The sequence below is a fragment of the Panthera uncia genome (assembly GCF_023721935.1).
Source record: "Panthera uncia isolate 11264 chromosome A1 unlocalized genomic scaffold, Puncia_PCG_1.0 HiC_scaffold_17, whole genome shotgun sequence".
NCBI lineage: Eukaryota > Metazoa > Chordata > Mammalia > Carnivora > Felidae > Panthera > Panthera uncia.
Genome location: NW_026057577.1, coordinates 48,074,197 through 48,090,157, shown reverse-complemented (window position 1 = coordinate 48,090,157; position 15,961 = coordinate 48,074,197). Strand labels below are relative to the sequence as shown.

Here is a 15,961-nt window from a genome sequence, read left to right as displayed (position 1 = left end):
CTTAGAGATTGAATTTAGGGTGCCCTGTGGTATTTGGAATCTAGACCTAACTACATTGGCAAGGTTTTCCTTTTTAAAAAATTCAGGTAGAAGAAGCATTCCAAATGTTTAAAAACAAATAACCCTCTCTTCACCCTCTCAACATCCTTCTCTCTCCCTACCCAACATATGCACATGTTTTGAATCAATTTAGTATTTTACTTTCTGTGATGTTCAGAGATTAAATGTAAATCTTAATAAGTCCAAATTCCTTGAATTTGAAGGTGTTTAGACTTGAGGCATAGCATTTGCCCAGTTCATTCCACATCTTAAAATATGGTTTTTGTCAAGGCTAGACAGTAAACAGCTATAGTAGTGGGGATCCAAACCACAATTAATAGTACTGAATGTTGTCTTACAAACCTGCCTCTTGATTCCTTAAAATAAAGAGCTGGGAGTAGCTGTGGCAAATGGACCTCAAATAATGTTACCAAAAGAGATTTTGTGTTTTAGTTTCTTCACATAGTTTTTGTGTGTGTTTATAAGGAGCTACCTGATGGATTGATTGTAAAGTAGACTATGACATGTATCTGAGTGTAAAGTTATACGGAAACTGTCTTAATGCTTAATTTTGTTTAAATTACTTCAGTTGTTTCTTCTGTGGCTAAGATTACAATTCAGAATCTTCAGTCTGAATATTGGTTGTAAAACGGTAAAGCAGAATTATAGCCATAGCATCAGGCAGTGAACTAATGTGATGAGTTAGGCAATTTTAATTGTAGGGACATTGTCCCTTAGTTTCAGTATTTTTCAACAATCATACCATTTATGATTTTATTTTATTTTAGCCATGTCCTTTGGGGGCCCGAGATTTTCGAGAGAAACAGTGTGCAGACTTTGACAATATGCCTTTCCGTGGAAAGTATTATAACTGGAAACCCTATACTGGAGGTAATGTATAATCTGGCAGAGCATTCATCATGCTTGAGAGCTTTGCAAATATGAAAGAATATATAAATACATACAAACACACACATACATTCATACACATACTAGTAAAAATTAGTGTTTGCAAATCAAAGCAGGAAAATGCTTACAGTACTATAAAGTTTCCTGTAATAAAGTTTATATGTTAGTAAAAATGATCAGAAATCGTTTTTTAAAACCTAATTCTATTTAACAGGGTTTTTAGAAACCTAATTCTATTCTATTCTATTCAAGTCCTGGAAAGGATATAAATCCAAATAATGTTTTTGAGTTCTTGAGACCTCCTTGGGATATATGGACATTACATTATAATCATTTATAATCATTGCATATTTAGAATTATCACCCTAAAAACAGATTATAACAATATAAACCAACTCAAAAGTGGCCAGGAAAATCTGTATTCTTTCTTGGCCAAAGGCCAAGGATCTTCCCCTAGATTATTGTTATTCTTTTTTTAGTGTTGGGAAACATTTTTACCCTTTAATTTGGCATGTATCAAACACAAATTATTTAGTAAACACAAGAAGTTTTCTTGTACTCTCAAAATATAAATTAAATTTTGTTAGAATTTTCTCTTGGAAGAATTGAATACCCTTTTAAAAAACTTCAATGTTTGTTTTTTATTCTAACATCTTACTTTGAAAATTTTCCAGTGGAGCAGTATTAGAAGAATTTTACAGTGACATCTTTATACCCACCACCAAGATTCTACCATTCACATTTTAATATACTTCCTTTATTACATGACTAGTCATCTCTCTATCCATTAATCTATTTTATTTTTTAGATGAATTTCAAAGTAAGTTGTAGTCATTAATATACTTTCCTCTAAGTACTTCAACACGTATAGCATTAACCACAGTTCAATATTTACTTTTTTTGAGAGAGAGAAGATTATGTACAATGAAATGCACAAATCTTTTTTTTTTTTTTTTTTACGTTTATTTTTTAGGTAGAGAGAGTGAGACAGAGTGTGAGCAAGGGAGGGGCAGAGAAGAGGGAGACACAGAATCCGTGGTAGGCTCCAGGCTCTGAGCTGTCAGCACACAGCCCAACACAGGGCCCCAACTCATGAACTACAAGATCATGACCTGAGCTGAAGTCAGATATTTAACTGGCTGAGTCACCCAGGCACCCCTTAAATGAACAAATCTTAACTGTACTCTCCCTGAGTTTTGACAATTGCATGTACCTGTAAAACCCTATTGACATATAGAACATTACCATACCCCAAGATTCTCATAGTCCTCATAGTCCTTCCCAGTCAATAGCTGCCTCTACCTATTTCCTCCAAGAGGCAAACCACAGTTCTGACATTTCTGAATCTATTACCATAGATTAGTTTTGTCAGTTCCAGAACTTCATATACGTGAAATCATGTCATATTTACTCTTTTGGGCAAGATTTCCTTAAGCCAAATGTTTTTGAGACCCATCCATATTATTGCATGTATGAATAGTTTATTCCTTTTTATTGCTGAGCAGCATTGTATTGTAATAAACAGTTTGTTTTCCCTTTCTGCTATTGATGGCCACCTGAGTTGTTTCTAGTTTTCAGCTGTTCTGAATAAGCTGCTGTGAACATTTGTGTACAAGTCTTTTGTGAGCATATGTTTTCATTTCTCTTGGGTGAATACTTAGGAGTGGAATTGCTGGGCAATAGGGTAGGTGTGAGTTTAGTTTTAAAAGTAATTGCCAGATGTTTTTCCAAAATAATGTACCATATTACACTCCCACCAATAGGTATGCTTGTTCCACATCCTTGCCAACATTTGGTATTTTCAATCTTCTGGTGGGTAGAAAATAATGTCTCTATGCAGTTTTAATTTGCACTTTCTGACCAATTATTATGTTACACACATTTTTTTGTGGACATTTTTATGTGCTTGTTGACCATTTATAAGTCTTTTGTAAAGTGTCTGTTCAAATCCTTTGCTTGTTTTTTAATTGTTTTTTTATCTTTTTATTCTTGAGTGGTAGTCATTTATCAGATGAATTTTACAAGTATTTTCTCCCATCTTTGGACCTTCCTGTTACTTTTTTTTCATGTTTTTTTTGAGAGAGAGGGTGAGAAAGAGAGAGAGCTAACAGGGGAGTGGCAGAGAGAGAGGGGGACAGAGGATCTGAAGTGGGTTCCGTGCTGACAACAGAGAACCCAATGTGGGGCCTGAACTCACAAACTGTGAGATCATGACCTGAGCCCAAATCAGTTGCTTAACCGACTGAGCCATCCAGGTGCCCCTCTCCTATTATTTTTTAATGGTGTTTTGGATAAGCATAAGATTTTAATTTTGATGAATGCTAATTTTTCAATTTTGTTTCCTTTTATGGTTATTGTGTTCAGTGTCCTATCTTAGAAATCTTTGCCTTTCTCAACTCAGGAAGATATTTTCTTATGTTTTCTTCTAAAAGCCACATGGTTTTGGTCTTTACATTTAGATCTACAGTCTAAAAATAATTTGGGTGTATGGTGTGTATTTGTAGTATGGACTCTATTTTGTTTCTCTGATCTATTTGTCAACAATAGAAATGCACAATGAAATGTGCACAAGGCACAAAGAAATGAAATGGCAGCAATACTATGCTAGTACCACACTGACCTAATTATTATAACTGCATAGTCTTGGACACAGGTAGTGTAAGTTCCTCCAACTTCGATCTTTTTTTCAAGAGTTCTTTGGATATTCTGAATGCTTTGCATTTCTATATAAATTTTAGAATTATTATTCATTTTTATAGAAAAACATGCTAGGCTTATGATTGCTATCATGTTGAATCTATAGATCAGTTGAGGGAGAACTGATAAGTTAACAATATTATTTTGATGCATTGAGTATTGACTTCAACAGTGAATTTATCAAAATGGTGTGTATATATATATATATATATATCCATTTATTTTTATGTTTTCTTTAATTTCTCTCCATTATGTTTTATAGCTTTAAGTGTTAGTTAAGAAGTGTTGCACTTCTTTTGTTAAACCTATTCCTGAGTAAGTTATGGTTTTTGAACCTATTGTAAATAAAAGTTTAAAACATTTTTAATTATTTTCTCTAGTATATAAAATTAAATAGATTTTTATATATTAACTTTTTATTCTGTGACCTTTCTAAATTCCCTTCTTAGTTCTAAGAGTTGCCTTGTAGATTGTTTAGGATTTTCTTCATAAATAGTCATGTTATCTGGAAGTAGTGACTGTCTATAATAATCTTTATACCTTTTAATTCATGTTCTTGCCTTAATTCACTGGATTGGCCCTTCAGTACAACTGGTACATACATGTACCAGTTGTACATGTATGATTATATGTGTTTTTCTTTATTCCGTTAATATATGAATTGCTTGATAGATTTTATGTCAAACCAACATTTTATCCCAGGATAAACCCCATGTGGTATTGATTTATTATCTTTTTATATGTTATCAGATATAATTTCTGATATTTTATTAAGGATGCTTGCATCTATGTTTATAAAGAATATTGATTTGTAAATTTTTTTTTATCATGTCTTTGACAGGTTTGGGTATTAGAGCTACTCTGGTTTCCAGAACTAGAATCCCTATTTATTTTGAAAGAGTTTGTAGGATTGATATTATTTCTTCCTTAGAATACATTTCACTGGTAAAACCACTCAGGCTTGGTATTTTCTTTGTGAAAAAAAAATTTACTACAAATTCAACTCCTTTAGTAGATAAATGGCTATTTAGATTTTTAAAAATTCTTATGTCTTAAAGGAATTTGTTACTTGCATATCCCATTTCTTGATAGAAAACTGATCATAACATTCTCTTACTATCCTGCTTAATATCTGTGGGCTCAGTAGTGATAAATGCTATTTCATTTCTGATATTGATAATATGTGTTTTCTCTCTTTTCCTTGTTCAATCTTGCTTGAGGTTTATCAATTTTTTTAATCTTTTCAAAGAATCAACTTTTGGCTTTAGTACTTTATTACTTTTTTTATTAATTTTTGTTCTTATATTTATTATTTTTAAATTTTGGGTTCATTTTGCTTTTCTGCATTCCCAAAACCTGATTTAAAAGAATTTTTTTTAATGTTTATTTATTTCTGAGAGAGAGAGAGAAACAGACAGAGCGTGAGCGGGGGAGGGGCAGAGAGAAAGGGAGACACAGAATCTGAAACAGGCTCCAGGCTCTGAGCTGTCATCAGGGCTTGAACTCATGAGCTGTGAGATCATGACCTGAGCTGGAGTCCGATGCTTAACCGACTGAGCCACCCAGTTGCCCCCCGCAAAACCTGATTTTTAAAAAAATTTCCTTTAGTCCAGAATCTTTTCTTATTTACATTGTGATTTCTTGTTTGACCCATGAGTTATTTGAAGTATGTTATTTTTATTTCCAAATAGTTGATATTTTCTAGATTTTTTTGGTTATTAATTTATAATATAATTCTATGATCAGAGAATACTCTGTATGATTTAAATATTTAAAATTAATTGAGATTTGTTTTATAGTACAGCTTATTGTTCATGTTGGTAATGTTCATCTATACTTGAAAAGGATTATTTTCTTCAATTGTTGGATACACTGTTCCACAGATATCCATCACATCAAGCTGGTTCATAGTGCTGTTTAAATCTTTTAAATTTGTTCTGACTTACTCTTTCGGTTACTGAGAGAAGTGTGTTAAAAATCTCCAACTGTTAAAAATATGACTTTGCTTGTTTTTCTGTAAGTTTTTCTTCATGTAATTCAAATTGCTTTTATTAGGTGCATATACAATTGGGATTCTTTCATCTTACTGTAGGAGGGAAAGAAGTGTCTGAAATAATTAACAGATTTAATAATTAGCATCTAGATAATGTAAGCTTAGTAAATCAACCCTAAATTCATAATAAGCTTTCACTGAAGGTAACTGGTAATGATGTGACCTTCCATTTGGAGAATCATCTTAAATCCCTTCTCGAAATAAATGCAGTACATCTTCTGAAAACTCACTGTAGCTTAGGAAGCTAAACACATCTTCAATAATAAAAAAGGAAGAAATGTATTCTTATTATCATCATCACATAGTGTAATGGTCTAAGGAATACATCCTTGGCATTTATATGTCCTACATATCAAATACTAACTTACATAATTAAATAACATTAAAATTGAGAGAACTCATGTTCTCTTTTTCAAGACAGATACACAAAAAGCTGCCTTAAATTCCAAAGCATTATAATAAAAAATGGGAAAAGAGCTATACTGGGTAGTAATGAAAAAAATCGCAGTAAAATTCATTAAAATTTAGAGTAATTTTATTAATGAGAATCTTACAAAAATAAACACCTTGATTATCAGCTCAGGAATAAATTATTTTATTTATTACTTGTTATTTTTGTGCTCAGTACAGCAAAGGTATCATTACCCTAAGTCTAGTAATAACATTGCAATTATATAGAAGTTCTAAAGCCTGTAGACATCAAAAATGGAAATAAACATAGAGTTAGGCCAGAGGTTGTCAACTGGCAGTTCAGGAACCAGATTTTACTTATATACATGTTTTAACCTCCACAGTATTTTTGAAAACTTTGAATGAATTACTAAGAAAAGTTTTTATTTTAAAAATCTAGGTTTTCAGATTCTCATGAAAAAAATAGAACTTCTGACAATATTGGGCCATCTTCTTGCATTATACAACAATCAACTTTAACAATGATCTCCTTTAATGAAATGTTCTCTCATTTACCATTGTCTCTACCACTCAGTTGTCTTGTCTCTTTTATTTCACATACTTTCACCCTGCAAAAACCTGGTTTCTACTTTCACTAAGACTAAGCATGTCATTTTTTCTTTCTGCCTTATTTTCTTTGCTAGAAGTAGTCTTCTTTATTTCAAAGAGAAATCTTATCAGCATAATTAGAATGAAGCCAAGTGTTTTAAATGAAGGTTCAACAAAAGTGCTTTTAAATCATAATTTCAATCAATAGATACATATTTATATGTAGCTTTCTCATGCAGTGTTTTGAATAAAATAAATTCATATATATTGCTACTTTTCCAATATACTATGGGATTATAATATTACTCTGCTTATTTTTTAAATTACTATTATTTATGTCCATTTTTCACATCAACCTTAAAAATACAAATTTCAGTGACAAAATGAAAATGATGACATTATTATATGCATTTATTCACAAAATTAAATTGGGTATTGTTTTATTTGTTCACGTTTAATGCTCCATGTAATATCTTTGATTTAGTAATAAGAATTACTCAAATCTAATGCTATATAATTAACTTTACCTTTGATTTGCTTATCTCATAAAAATTTATCTCTATGCTAAAGCCATGTTTGTTGAATATGGTATGTTTAAACCAGGTACAAATTCAGAGGTGTTTTTGTTTTTGTTTTTGTTTTAATTTTTGTTTTTGTTTTACAAGTACCATATCCCTGCTTCAAGTAGCAGGGTTTTGTATCAGCTGCAGTTAACAAGGGACATATGTTGTAGAAATTTCCATTTATTACATGAAGTTATTGTGTCAAGCCTCCTCAAACTTTATTTTCTTAGTTTTTCTTTTAATGTTTATTTATTTATTTTGAGAGAGTGAGCAGAGAAGGGGCAGAGAGAGGGAGAGAGAGAATCCTAAGCAGGTTCCACACTGTGAGCATAAAGACTGAAGTGGCACTCAGTCTCACAAAATTTGAGATTATGACCTGAGCCGAAAGCAAGAGTTGGATGCTTAACCAACTGAGCCACCCAGGCACCCGCGTTTTCTTAGTTTTAAAAAAATCTTACATTTCATCCATTTTTTTCAACATTTAGGTACCTTTACTGTGATCCCTTTTGACCTAAAATATATTGTTAAATATATATTGGAAATACGTGAACATTTTAAATTTTGAAACTGCTCAATGGATCCTCTGTCAAGTTTCACAAGCAATGAAAATAAGTGTGAAATTTTAGCAAAGAAGGAAAGAAACCTACACATCTGGGTATATAGTGCATTATGTCTGTATAAATTGTAAATTTACTGTGGTTCATATGGGATCACCGTTTCTTACAAGAACCAGTCCATTTATTTCTCTTCTGCTGTATTTGTCCAGGTGGGGTAAAACCTTGCGCATTAAACTGCCTGGCTGAAGGTTACAACTTCTACACTGAACGTGCCCCTGCGGTGATTGATGGGACTCAGTGCAATGCGGACTCACTGGATATCTGTATCAATGGGGAATGCAAGGTTGCTCCAATTACGAATTTCACTCCTTTTTGTAGGGGCTTTTGAGACTTTTGTCTTCTTTTCTCAGATATTAGCTCTTAATTAAAACTGTGCTCAGTTTTAATAAAAGAGAGCTATATTTTAGAGAAGATCAGATTCCAGTTAGGTTGACAGTACATATAAAGGTAGAATAGCCTATTCGTATTCAAACATCCTGTAAATGTGATTTATTTTGATGTTCTAGTTACATGTATAGTGATTGCTAAAGTTCTTAATATATTTTGGACTTTAGTTTCTATTATTTTGCTCTGTTTACAAACAGACTGCAAAGATGATAGGAAGAGAGGGAACAAGGATGCAGCCCTTGCTCATATGGCTACCATATGTTTTCACTGGAAGATTGTTTGATACATTTCATAGCGTATTTTTTTCTCAAAGTGTGAAGTAGCTGTGTTCCTCCTACTTTGCCTCTTTTTGAAGCATTTTGAAACACAATGGTTTTCATTATAGAGTTAGTCTTTACCTTATTAAAGCATTTATTTGAGAGAATTATCCAGACTAGTTGAGACTTATGGGACCAAATCTATGCTATTTTCCTAGACCTGTGTATAAATCTGATCATAATAAGAAAAGTTGCAAATACCACTGTCCTCGTAACTTTTTTTCCTGTTTGTCTTTATTTTATTTTAAAGAGAAGCACAATTCTAAGTCTTAGAAATTGAGAAAGAAGAGATAAACACATGATCTGTTTTACTTTGTGTCACAATTTCTTAACAAAAGTTTCTGTCCTTCTGGCTACTTGCATCCAAATATATCTGATGATCCTGTATGTGTGTGTGATTTCTGACAGTATTAATTTTTTTTTCAGAAAACAAAGACAAAAAGCACAGGTTTTATTCAGAGATCACATGCCTGTTATCAATGGCTATAGGTCATATATACAAATGCAAGTACCAAAATATGTACCAAAAATATATAAAAATCTACATTTCTGTGATTAAATGCAAAACTAAAAGGTAGAATTTCAGCTTCTAAAATCACATGCTTACATCTCCTTGTTTTTTATGACAATTTTAGTTAGCAAGTATAAACAGGTATTCATTTTTAAAGGTTTACCCAGGTTTGAATTCCACAACCAATCCTTGACACTAACAATTGGGTATCGAAAAGAGCCAGTGATTTAGAAAGGTCAAACCATAAAGCTCAGTCAAGACTCCTGCTGTTATTACCTTGTGTAGGACAATATGCCATTTTTCTTAATTCTTGCATTTCTTAATCGAAGGTATAAATAAGAGCCCATTGCCAACAAACTATAAAATATTTTAAGATTTGGAGCATGCTATCTATAAATGAAAAAGAAATCTAGGTTAGAAATATAGACATATATTCCTGGGGAATCAAAAAATTTTTTTCTTTAAACTTACATGTTGCAAAATGTTAGCTAAGAACTTGCTCGAGGGTGAAGGAAAAAGTGGAAAGAGGAAAATATTTCCTGTTTTGATTTCCTTTACTGGAAAAACAAATCAGTTATATTTATTTGGTTAGTTATGGTTCCAAGAAATCCTCTTTATGACATACTGAATATTCTTCTCTGTTTTCAGCATGTAGGTTGTGATAATATTTTGGGATCCGATGCTAGGGAAGATAGATGTCGAGTCTGTGGAGGGGATGGAAGCACATGTGATGCCATTGAAGGGTTCTTCAATGATTCGTTGCCCAGAGGAGGTGAGTGTGTAGAGAGAACTCTTCCTCACACCTCTGATGTACTGGGAATAGCCAAAACACTTGAATTCTTCCCCACTGCCTTCTTTTTAAATTTTTTGTTTAGGCAGACAATGTTTTTTCCCCCAAATTGCTTTCAGTCTCTTAAGTATCGATTATAGATTCATGTAAGATATTTTAAGGAAATATTATTCCCTTTCTACTTGACTTCATTTAGCCATGTTTTCCTAAGATGGAAATTCCCACAGAGCATTGATGGGAGGGCCATGTGTTGAGGAAAAAAAAAAAAAAAACAAAACATGAGCCAATATGATACATCTTGGGGCTTTAAAGATTATCTTGAGATGTTTTAGATAAAAAGAAAAATAGATGTGTTCATGAACCCAAAGGGGAATTTTCCCATATTATGTAATTTTATAAAGTGTCAATCAAGTAAAGATTTGAAGAACAAGGAAACTTATTACTAAATGGTTACTAAACACTCATTTTCTGACCAAGGCTGCACGTGCTGCTTATTACTGCCTATCTTCTATGTTCCAGGCTATATGGAGGTAGTGCAGATACCAAGAGGCTCTGTTCATATTGAAGTCAGAGAAGTTGCCATGTCAAAGAACTATATTGGTAAGTAGCCTATATTGCTAGAATTTTTAAATTACTGAGGAAAAGCAGCACAGTATCCTGCTGTGAAAAGACATATTGCTTGAGTAGAACACTTTCATGCTAAAATGAAGGAAGTTTCAAGTTTTATAAGACCACACATAAGAGCTAAACAAAAAAATTAGGAATTTATAGCTCTTCACTGGTTTGGCTATTTGATTTTTAAAAATCTGTTTCATTGAGGCATTTATATATGATAAAATGCATTTATTATTTTTTATAAGTGTACATTTTGAAGGGTACTGGTAAATGTATACATGTAAATTATAGATATGTAAATAAATACATAAGTAATTGAAGTATTTATATATGATAAAATGCATTTATTATTTTTTATAAGTGTACATTTTGAAGGGTACTGGTAAATGTATACATATAAATTATAGATATGTAAATAAATATATAGGTAATAATAGAATTATTCATATGAATTATTAATATACATATGTTAATGTGTAGTTTATTTTTATTTGTTCTGGAATTTCACATGAATGGGATCATAAAGTCTATATACTCTCATGTCTGGTATTTTTCACCCACGATAATGTTTTTGAGATTCATCTATATTTTTGAGTAATAAGTTGAGTGTATCTGAAGTTTATTCTTTTTTTTTTTTTTGCTAAATAACATTTCTTTGTGGGGACATACCATAATTTGTTTATGTACTCACTTATTGGATAATTGGGTCATTTCCAGTCTTTGACTCTTATGAATAAAGCTTCTTTGAACAGTTATAGGTAAACATTGTGTAGACATATATTTTCATTTCTTCTGGATAAAAACCTAGGAGTAAAATGGCCTGCTCCTATGATAAGTACATGTTTAACTTTATAAGAAATTACTAAACTATTTTCCAAAGTGGTTATTATCACTTATATTCCCCCAAATGATATAGAAGAGTCTGGTTGCTCTACATTCTTGTCAATACTTGATATTGGCGGCCTTTTAAAATTTACCCTTGGAAATATCTTTTTTGTGGAGTGTCTCAACAAATATTTTGCCTACTTTACATTTTTTTCTTTTAATCAAATTTTAAGAATCCTTTGTATATTCTAGATACAAGCCTTTGTTCAACTATATGTTTTAAGACTACTTTTTCCTAGGCAGTGGCTTATTTATTCCTGTTTAATGGGTATTTCAATTTTCATGAAATTTAATTTATTAATTTGTTCATGGATTATGCTTTTGTGTCCTACCTTACAAATTTTGCCACCCTCAAGGTTGCAAATATTGTCTTCAATGTCTCTTCAAGAAATTATAGTTTTAGCTCTTATGTTTAGATATATGGCCCATTTTGAGTTCTTATATAAGATATAAAGTAAGTGTTCAATTTTTTTCATATGGATATTCAATTACTATAGATAGCGCCATTTGTTGAAAAGACCATTATTTCTCCTATTGAATTACCTTGACACTTCTGTTAAAGATCAATTGAACATGAATGTATGCTATTTCTGTTCCCTCCCATTGATATATATGTCTTTGTCTATCCTTTCTTTTTAAATTTTTTATAGCACGCAAACCAAGATGGGTTTTTACTTACTTACTTATTTATTTATTTCGAGAGTACATGAGTGGGGGAGGGGCAGAGAGAGAGAGAGAGAGAGAGAGAGAGAGGGAGAAAGAGAATCCCAAGCAGGTTCCATGCGCAGCACGGGGCTTGATCCCACGACTCTGGGATCATGACCTGAGCCCAAACCAAGAGTCAGACACTTAACTGACTGACCCACCCAGGCATCCCTGTGGGTGTCTATCCTTAAAAGATTGTATTTTTGTATTGTATTACAATACAAACTACATTGTATTAATTAATGGAGATTTCCAGTAGAATTTGAAAATTAGGAGCATTAGGTTCTCAAATTTGTTGTTCTTTCTCAAAATAATTTTTGCTTATCTAGGTCCTTTACATTTATGCATGCATTTTACAATTAATTTGTCAATTTCTACAAAAAGAGATTACATAGAATGTGTAGATCAATTGGGGGAGAATTGACATCTTAAAGATATTATTTTCCAGTACATGGAAAGATTTACCTGCATATTTATTTAAATCTTTATTTTTGTTCACCAGTGTTTATTTCTCAGTGTACGGGTCTTGCACCTATTTTTTTTCTTAAATCTACCACAAAATATTTCATGCTTTCTGATATAATAAATAGTATTTATATCATGAACAAATGTGGAATTTTGTCAAATGCTTTTTCTCTATCTCTTGAGTTAATCGTATGCTTTTTATTGTAGTGTCTCTTTTTCTTAATCATGCTAATGAGAGGTTTGTTAATTTTATTGATCTTTTCAAAGAACAAGCTGTTGATTTAAATAATTTTTTCTATTATTTCTCCATTTTTCATTACATGGATTCCCACTGTTGTCTTTATTGTTTCCTGTTTTTGGTATTCACTTTGTGTTTGTTATTTTTTAGCTTCTCAAGATAGATTATTGTTTTAAAATTTTTTTCTACTCTAAAATAAGCATTTTGCACTGTAAATTTACCATTAAGCGCTGCTTTAACTTTACCCCATATATTTTGATACATTGTATATTCATTATCACTCAGTTTAAAATTTTTTATTTACATTGTGATTCATGCTTAGAAGATATTATTTAATTTCTAAATATTTGGGGATTCCCCAGATCTTTTTTGTTACTGATTTCTAGTTTAATTCTCATATGGAGAGAGAACATACTTTGTATGGTTTTCATTCTTTTGTTGAGATTTGTTTTATGGCCCAGCATATGGTCTATCATAGTAAATGTTCCGTGTGCACTTGAGAAGAGTATGTATTCCGGTGTTATCGGGTTTAGCATTCCATAAATGTCAGTTAGATTAAATCAGTTAATAGTTTTGTTGAAGTTTTCTATATTCTTACTTATTTTCTCCCTTGTTTAAGCAGTTATAGAATCATGTTGAAATCTCTTGAAAGAACTGTGAGTTTGCTTATTTCTCACATTAATTTGTAAGACTTTGTGTCATTTATTTTGCAACTTTGTTATTAGGTGTGTAGACATTTAAGATTATTATATCTTCTTGATATATTGAGCATTTTATTATCAAATGTTCCTCTTTATCCCTGATAATAATCTATGACCCAAAGTCTATTTGTCTGATAATAATATAGCCACCCAGATTTCACCCAAAGTAGTGTTTGCATGGCAAATCTTTTTCCATCCATCCATTTTTCACATGTAGATGTTTCTGAATTTAAAATGTTTCTTGTAGGGGCACCTGAGTGGCTCAGTAGGTTAAGCATTCAACTTTGGCTCAGGTCATGATCTCTCAGTTCATGAGTTCAAGCCCTGTATTGGGCTCTATCAGTGTAGAGGGATTCTCTCTCTCCTTCTCTCTCTCTGCCCCTCCCCCACTTGTGTGCACTCCCTCTCTCTCTCTCTCTCTCAAAATAGAAAACAAAACTTTGAAGAAATGTTTCTTGTAGACCACATGTGGTTGATTTTGATTTTTTTTATTGTGTCTAACAATCTTTGCTTTTTTAATTGCAATTTCTAGATTGGGGGCATGGTGGTTGACCAATTTTCTGTAAAAGGCCAGATAATAAATATTTTCAGCTTTATACGACATGCAGTCTTTCTCAGCTATTTACTTCTCCTATTGTAGTGTGAAAGCTGACACAGGTAATACATTAATGAATGAGTGTGGCTGTGATCCAATAAACCTTTCTTTACAAAACAGGTGGTGGATCATACTTTGCCAACCCCTTGTCTGGATAATTTATATTTAATGTAATTATCAATATCATCCAGTTTAAGTCTACCATCTTGCTATTTTTCTATTTGTTTTATGTATTTTTATCCCAATTATTGTTCTTATTTGTCTTTTAGGATAAGCACGTGTTTTATACCATTCCATTTGATCTGTACCAGTGGTTTATTAGTTATATAGTTTGTTTTATTTAATGGTTATGCTAGCATGTAAAAATTCACCTTTATCACAGTACACCTTCTAATAATGTTACGCCATTTTTGTATAATGCAAGACCCTTACAATAGTTTATATCCATTGTCTCCCTCCATCCTTTGTCTTATTTTTTTGAATACATTATATTTCTCTATATGTTATAAACTGCATAATACATTGTCATTATTTTAGTTTTAAAGAGCCAATTACTTTTGTTTAATTTAAAAACAAGAAAAATTATTTTCTATTTACCTACATAATTACCTTATCTGGCATGGTTCCTTTCTTTGTATCGATTTGAGCATCCATCTATATATATCTTCTAGTTTCTTGTTACTATATTTGTTTTCCTTTAAAATCCTTGAGTATATTATAATAGCTGTTTGAAAGTCATTGCTAATTCCATAATTTCTGTAATTTTGGGTCTATTTCTTTTACTTAGCTTTTTCCTTGGTTTGGGCCATATTTTCCTGCTTCTTTCCATTTGTAGTAATTTTTTATTGGATGTTGTACATTATGAATTTTTTTGAGAGTCTGGATTTTGTTTTCTTCCTTTAAATAGTGTTAAATAACTTGTAGATGAGCTAATCTTTTGAGACTTGTTTTTGAGCTTTGTTTGGGTAAGTGCAGAGGATCTTTTATTCTTGAGTTTGCTCAGCCCTACTAAAAAAAGGCATGATTTTTCTTGTGTCTCTCCTGAATGTCTTAGTGGTTAAAACTGTGAATTCTTGCTCTGGACTTTTTCCTGCTTATAGTTCCCTAGTAGGATTTTTTTTTTGGGGGGGGTCTGGCTTTGTGGAATTTTCTCCTATGCATATGTAGATTGCTCTTCAGAAACAGATTCCCTCTTTCTGCTCTAGATCCCTGGTCCTGCAAATTCCAACTCTCTCGGCCTTCCCAATGTCTGATCTCTCTCTTCTAGCTCAGTGAGACAACCATGGTTTGCTTGGGTTCTTCCATTCTACACTGACAGAAAGTACCTCTACCACTCACCTTGTTTGTCTTCTTATCTGTGTCACAGTCCTGGGCAACATCTTAAGAACAGCTGATTCATATGTTTTGTGAGTTTTCTGGTTGTTTACATTTGGATGGCAAGTCCAGTACCATTTATCTCAACATGGGAAGATGTGGAAATTCTATTTATTTGATGTTTGATCCTTTAAGACAGATTTAAACTCTTCAGGAACCCCTGGTGAAAACTGGATGGATTCTCATTCCCCTGGAAATATTGCCTTTGACTTAAATCTTTGAAAACTAAGACTATATCTAGAATGCTTCTTTAGATAGAACACTAGTATTATCTGGCCATTCCTTTATTTAAGAAAAAGTCTTTATTTTTATACTATAATTTTGGATTCTTTTCCATGTTGATAAGACTCAAAAATAAGATTTCTAACATCAAATTTTTCCCTTTAATAATGATCTGTCATAATGCCACATCTCTTATTCAGTAAATTCTTTTTTTTTTTTTAATTTTTTTTTAACGTTTATTTATTTTTGAGACAGAGAGAGACAGAGCATGAACGGGGG

General features: G+C 32.0%; 1 protein-coding gene across 1 annotated transcript in view; it reads left to right on the top strand.

Annotated features, from left to right (window-relative positions):
• The window catches only part of ADAMTS6 (ADAM metallopeptidase with thrombospondin type 1 motif 6), a 79,574-nt gene that overhangs the window by 3,514 nt on the left and 60,099 nt on the right, over nt 1-15,961 (top strand). The window contains exons 3-6 of the mRNA XM_049648884.1: nt 828-930; nt 8,027-8,160; nt 9,741-9,864; nt 10,402-10,482. Of these exons, the coding sequence (XP_049504841.1) occupies nt 828-930; nt 8,027-8,160; nt 9,741-9,864; nt 10,402-10,482 (442 nt within the window). The remainder of the gene's footprint in view (nt 1-827; nt 931-8,026; nt 8,161-9,740; nt 9,865-10,401; nt 10,483-15,961) is intronic.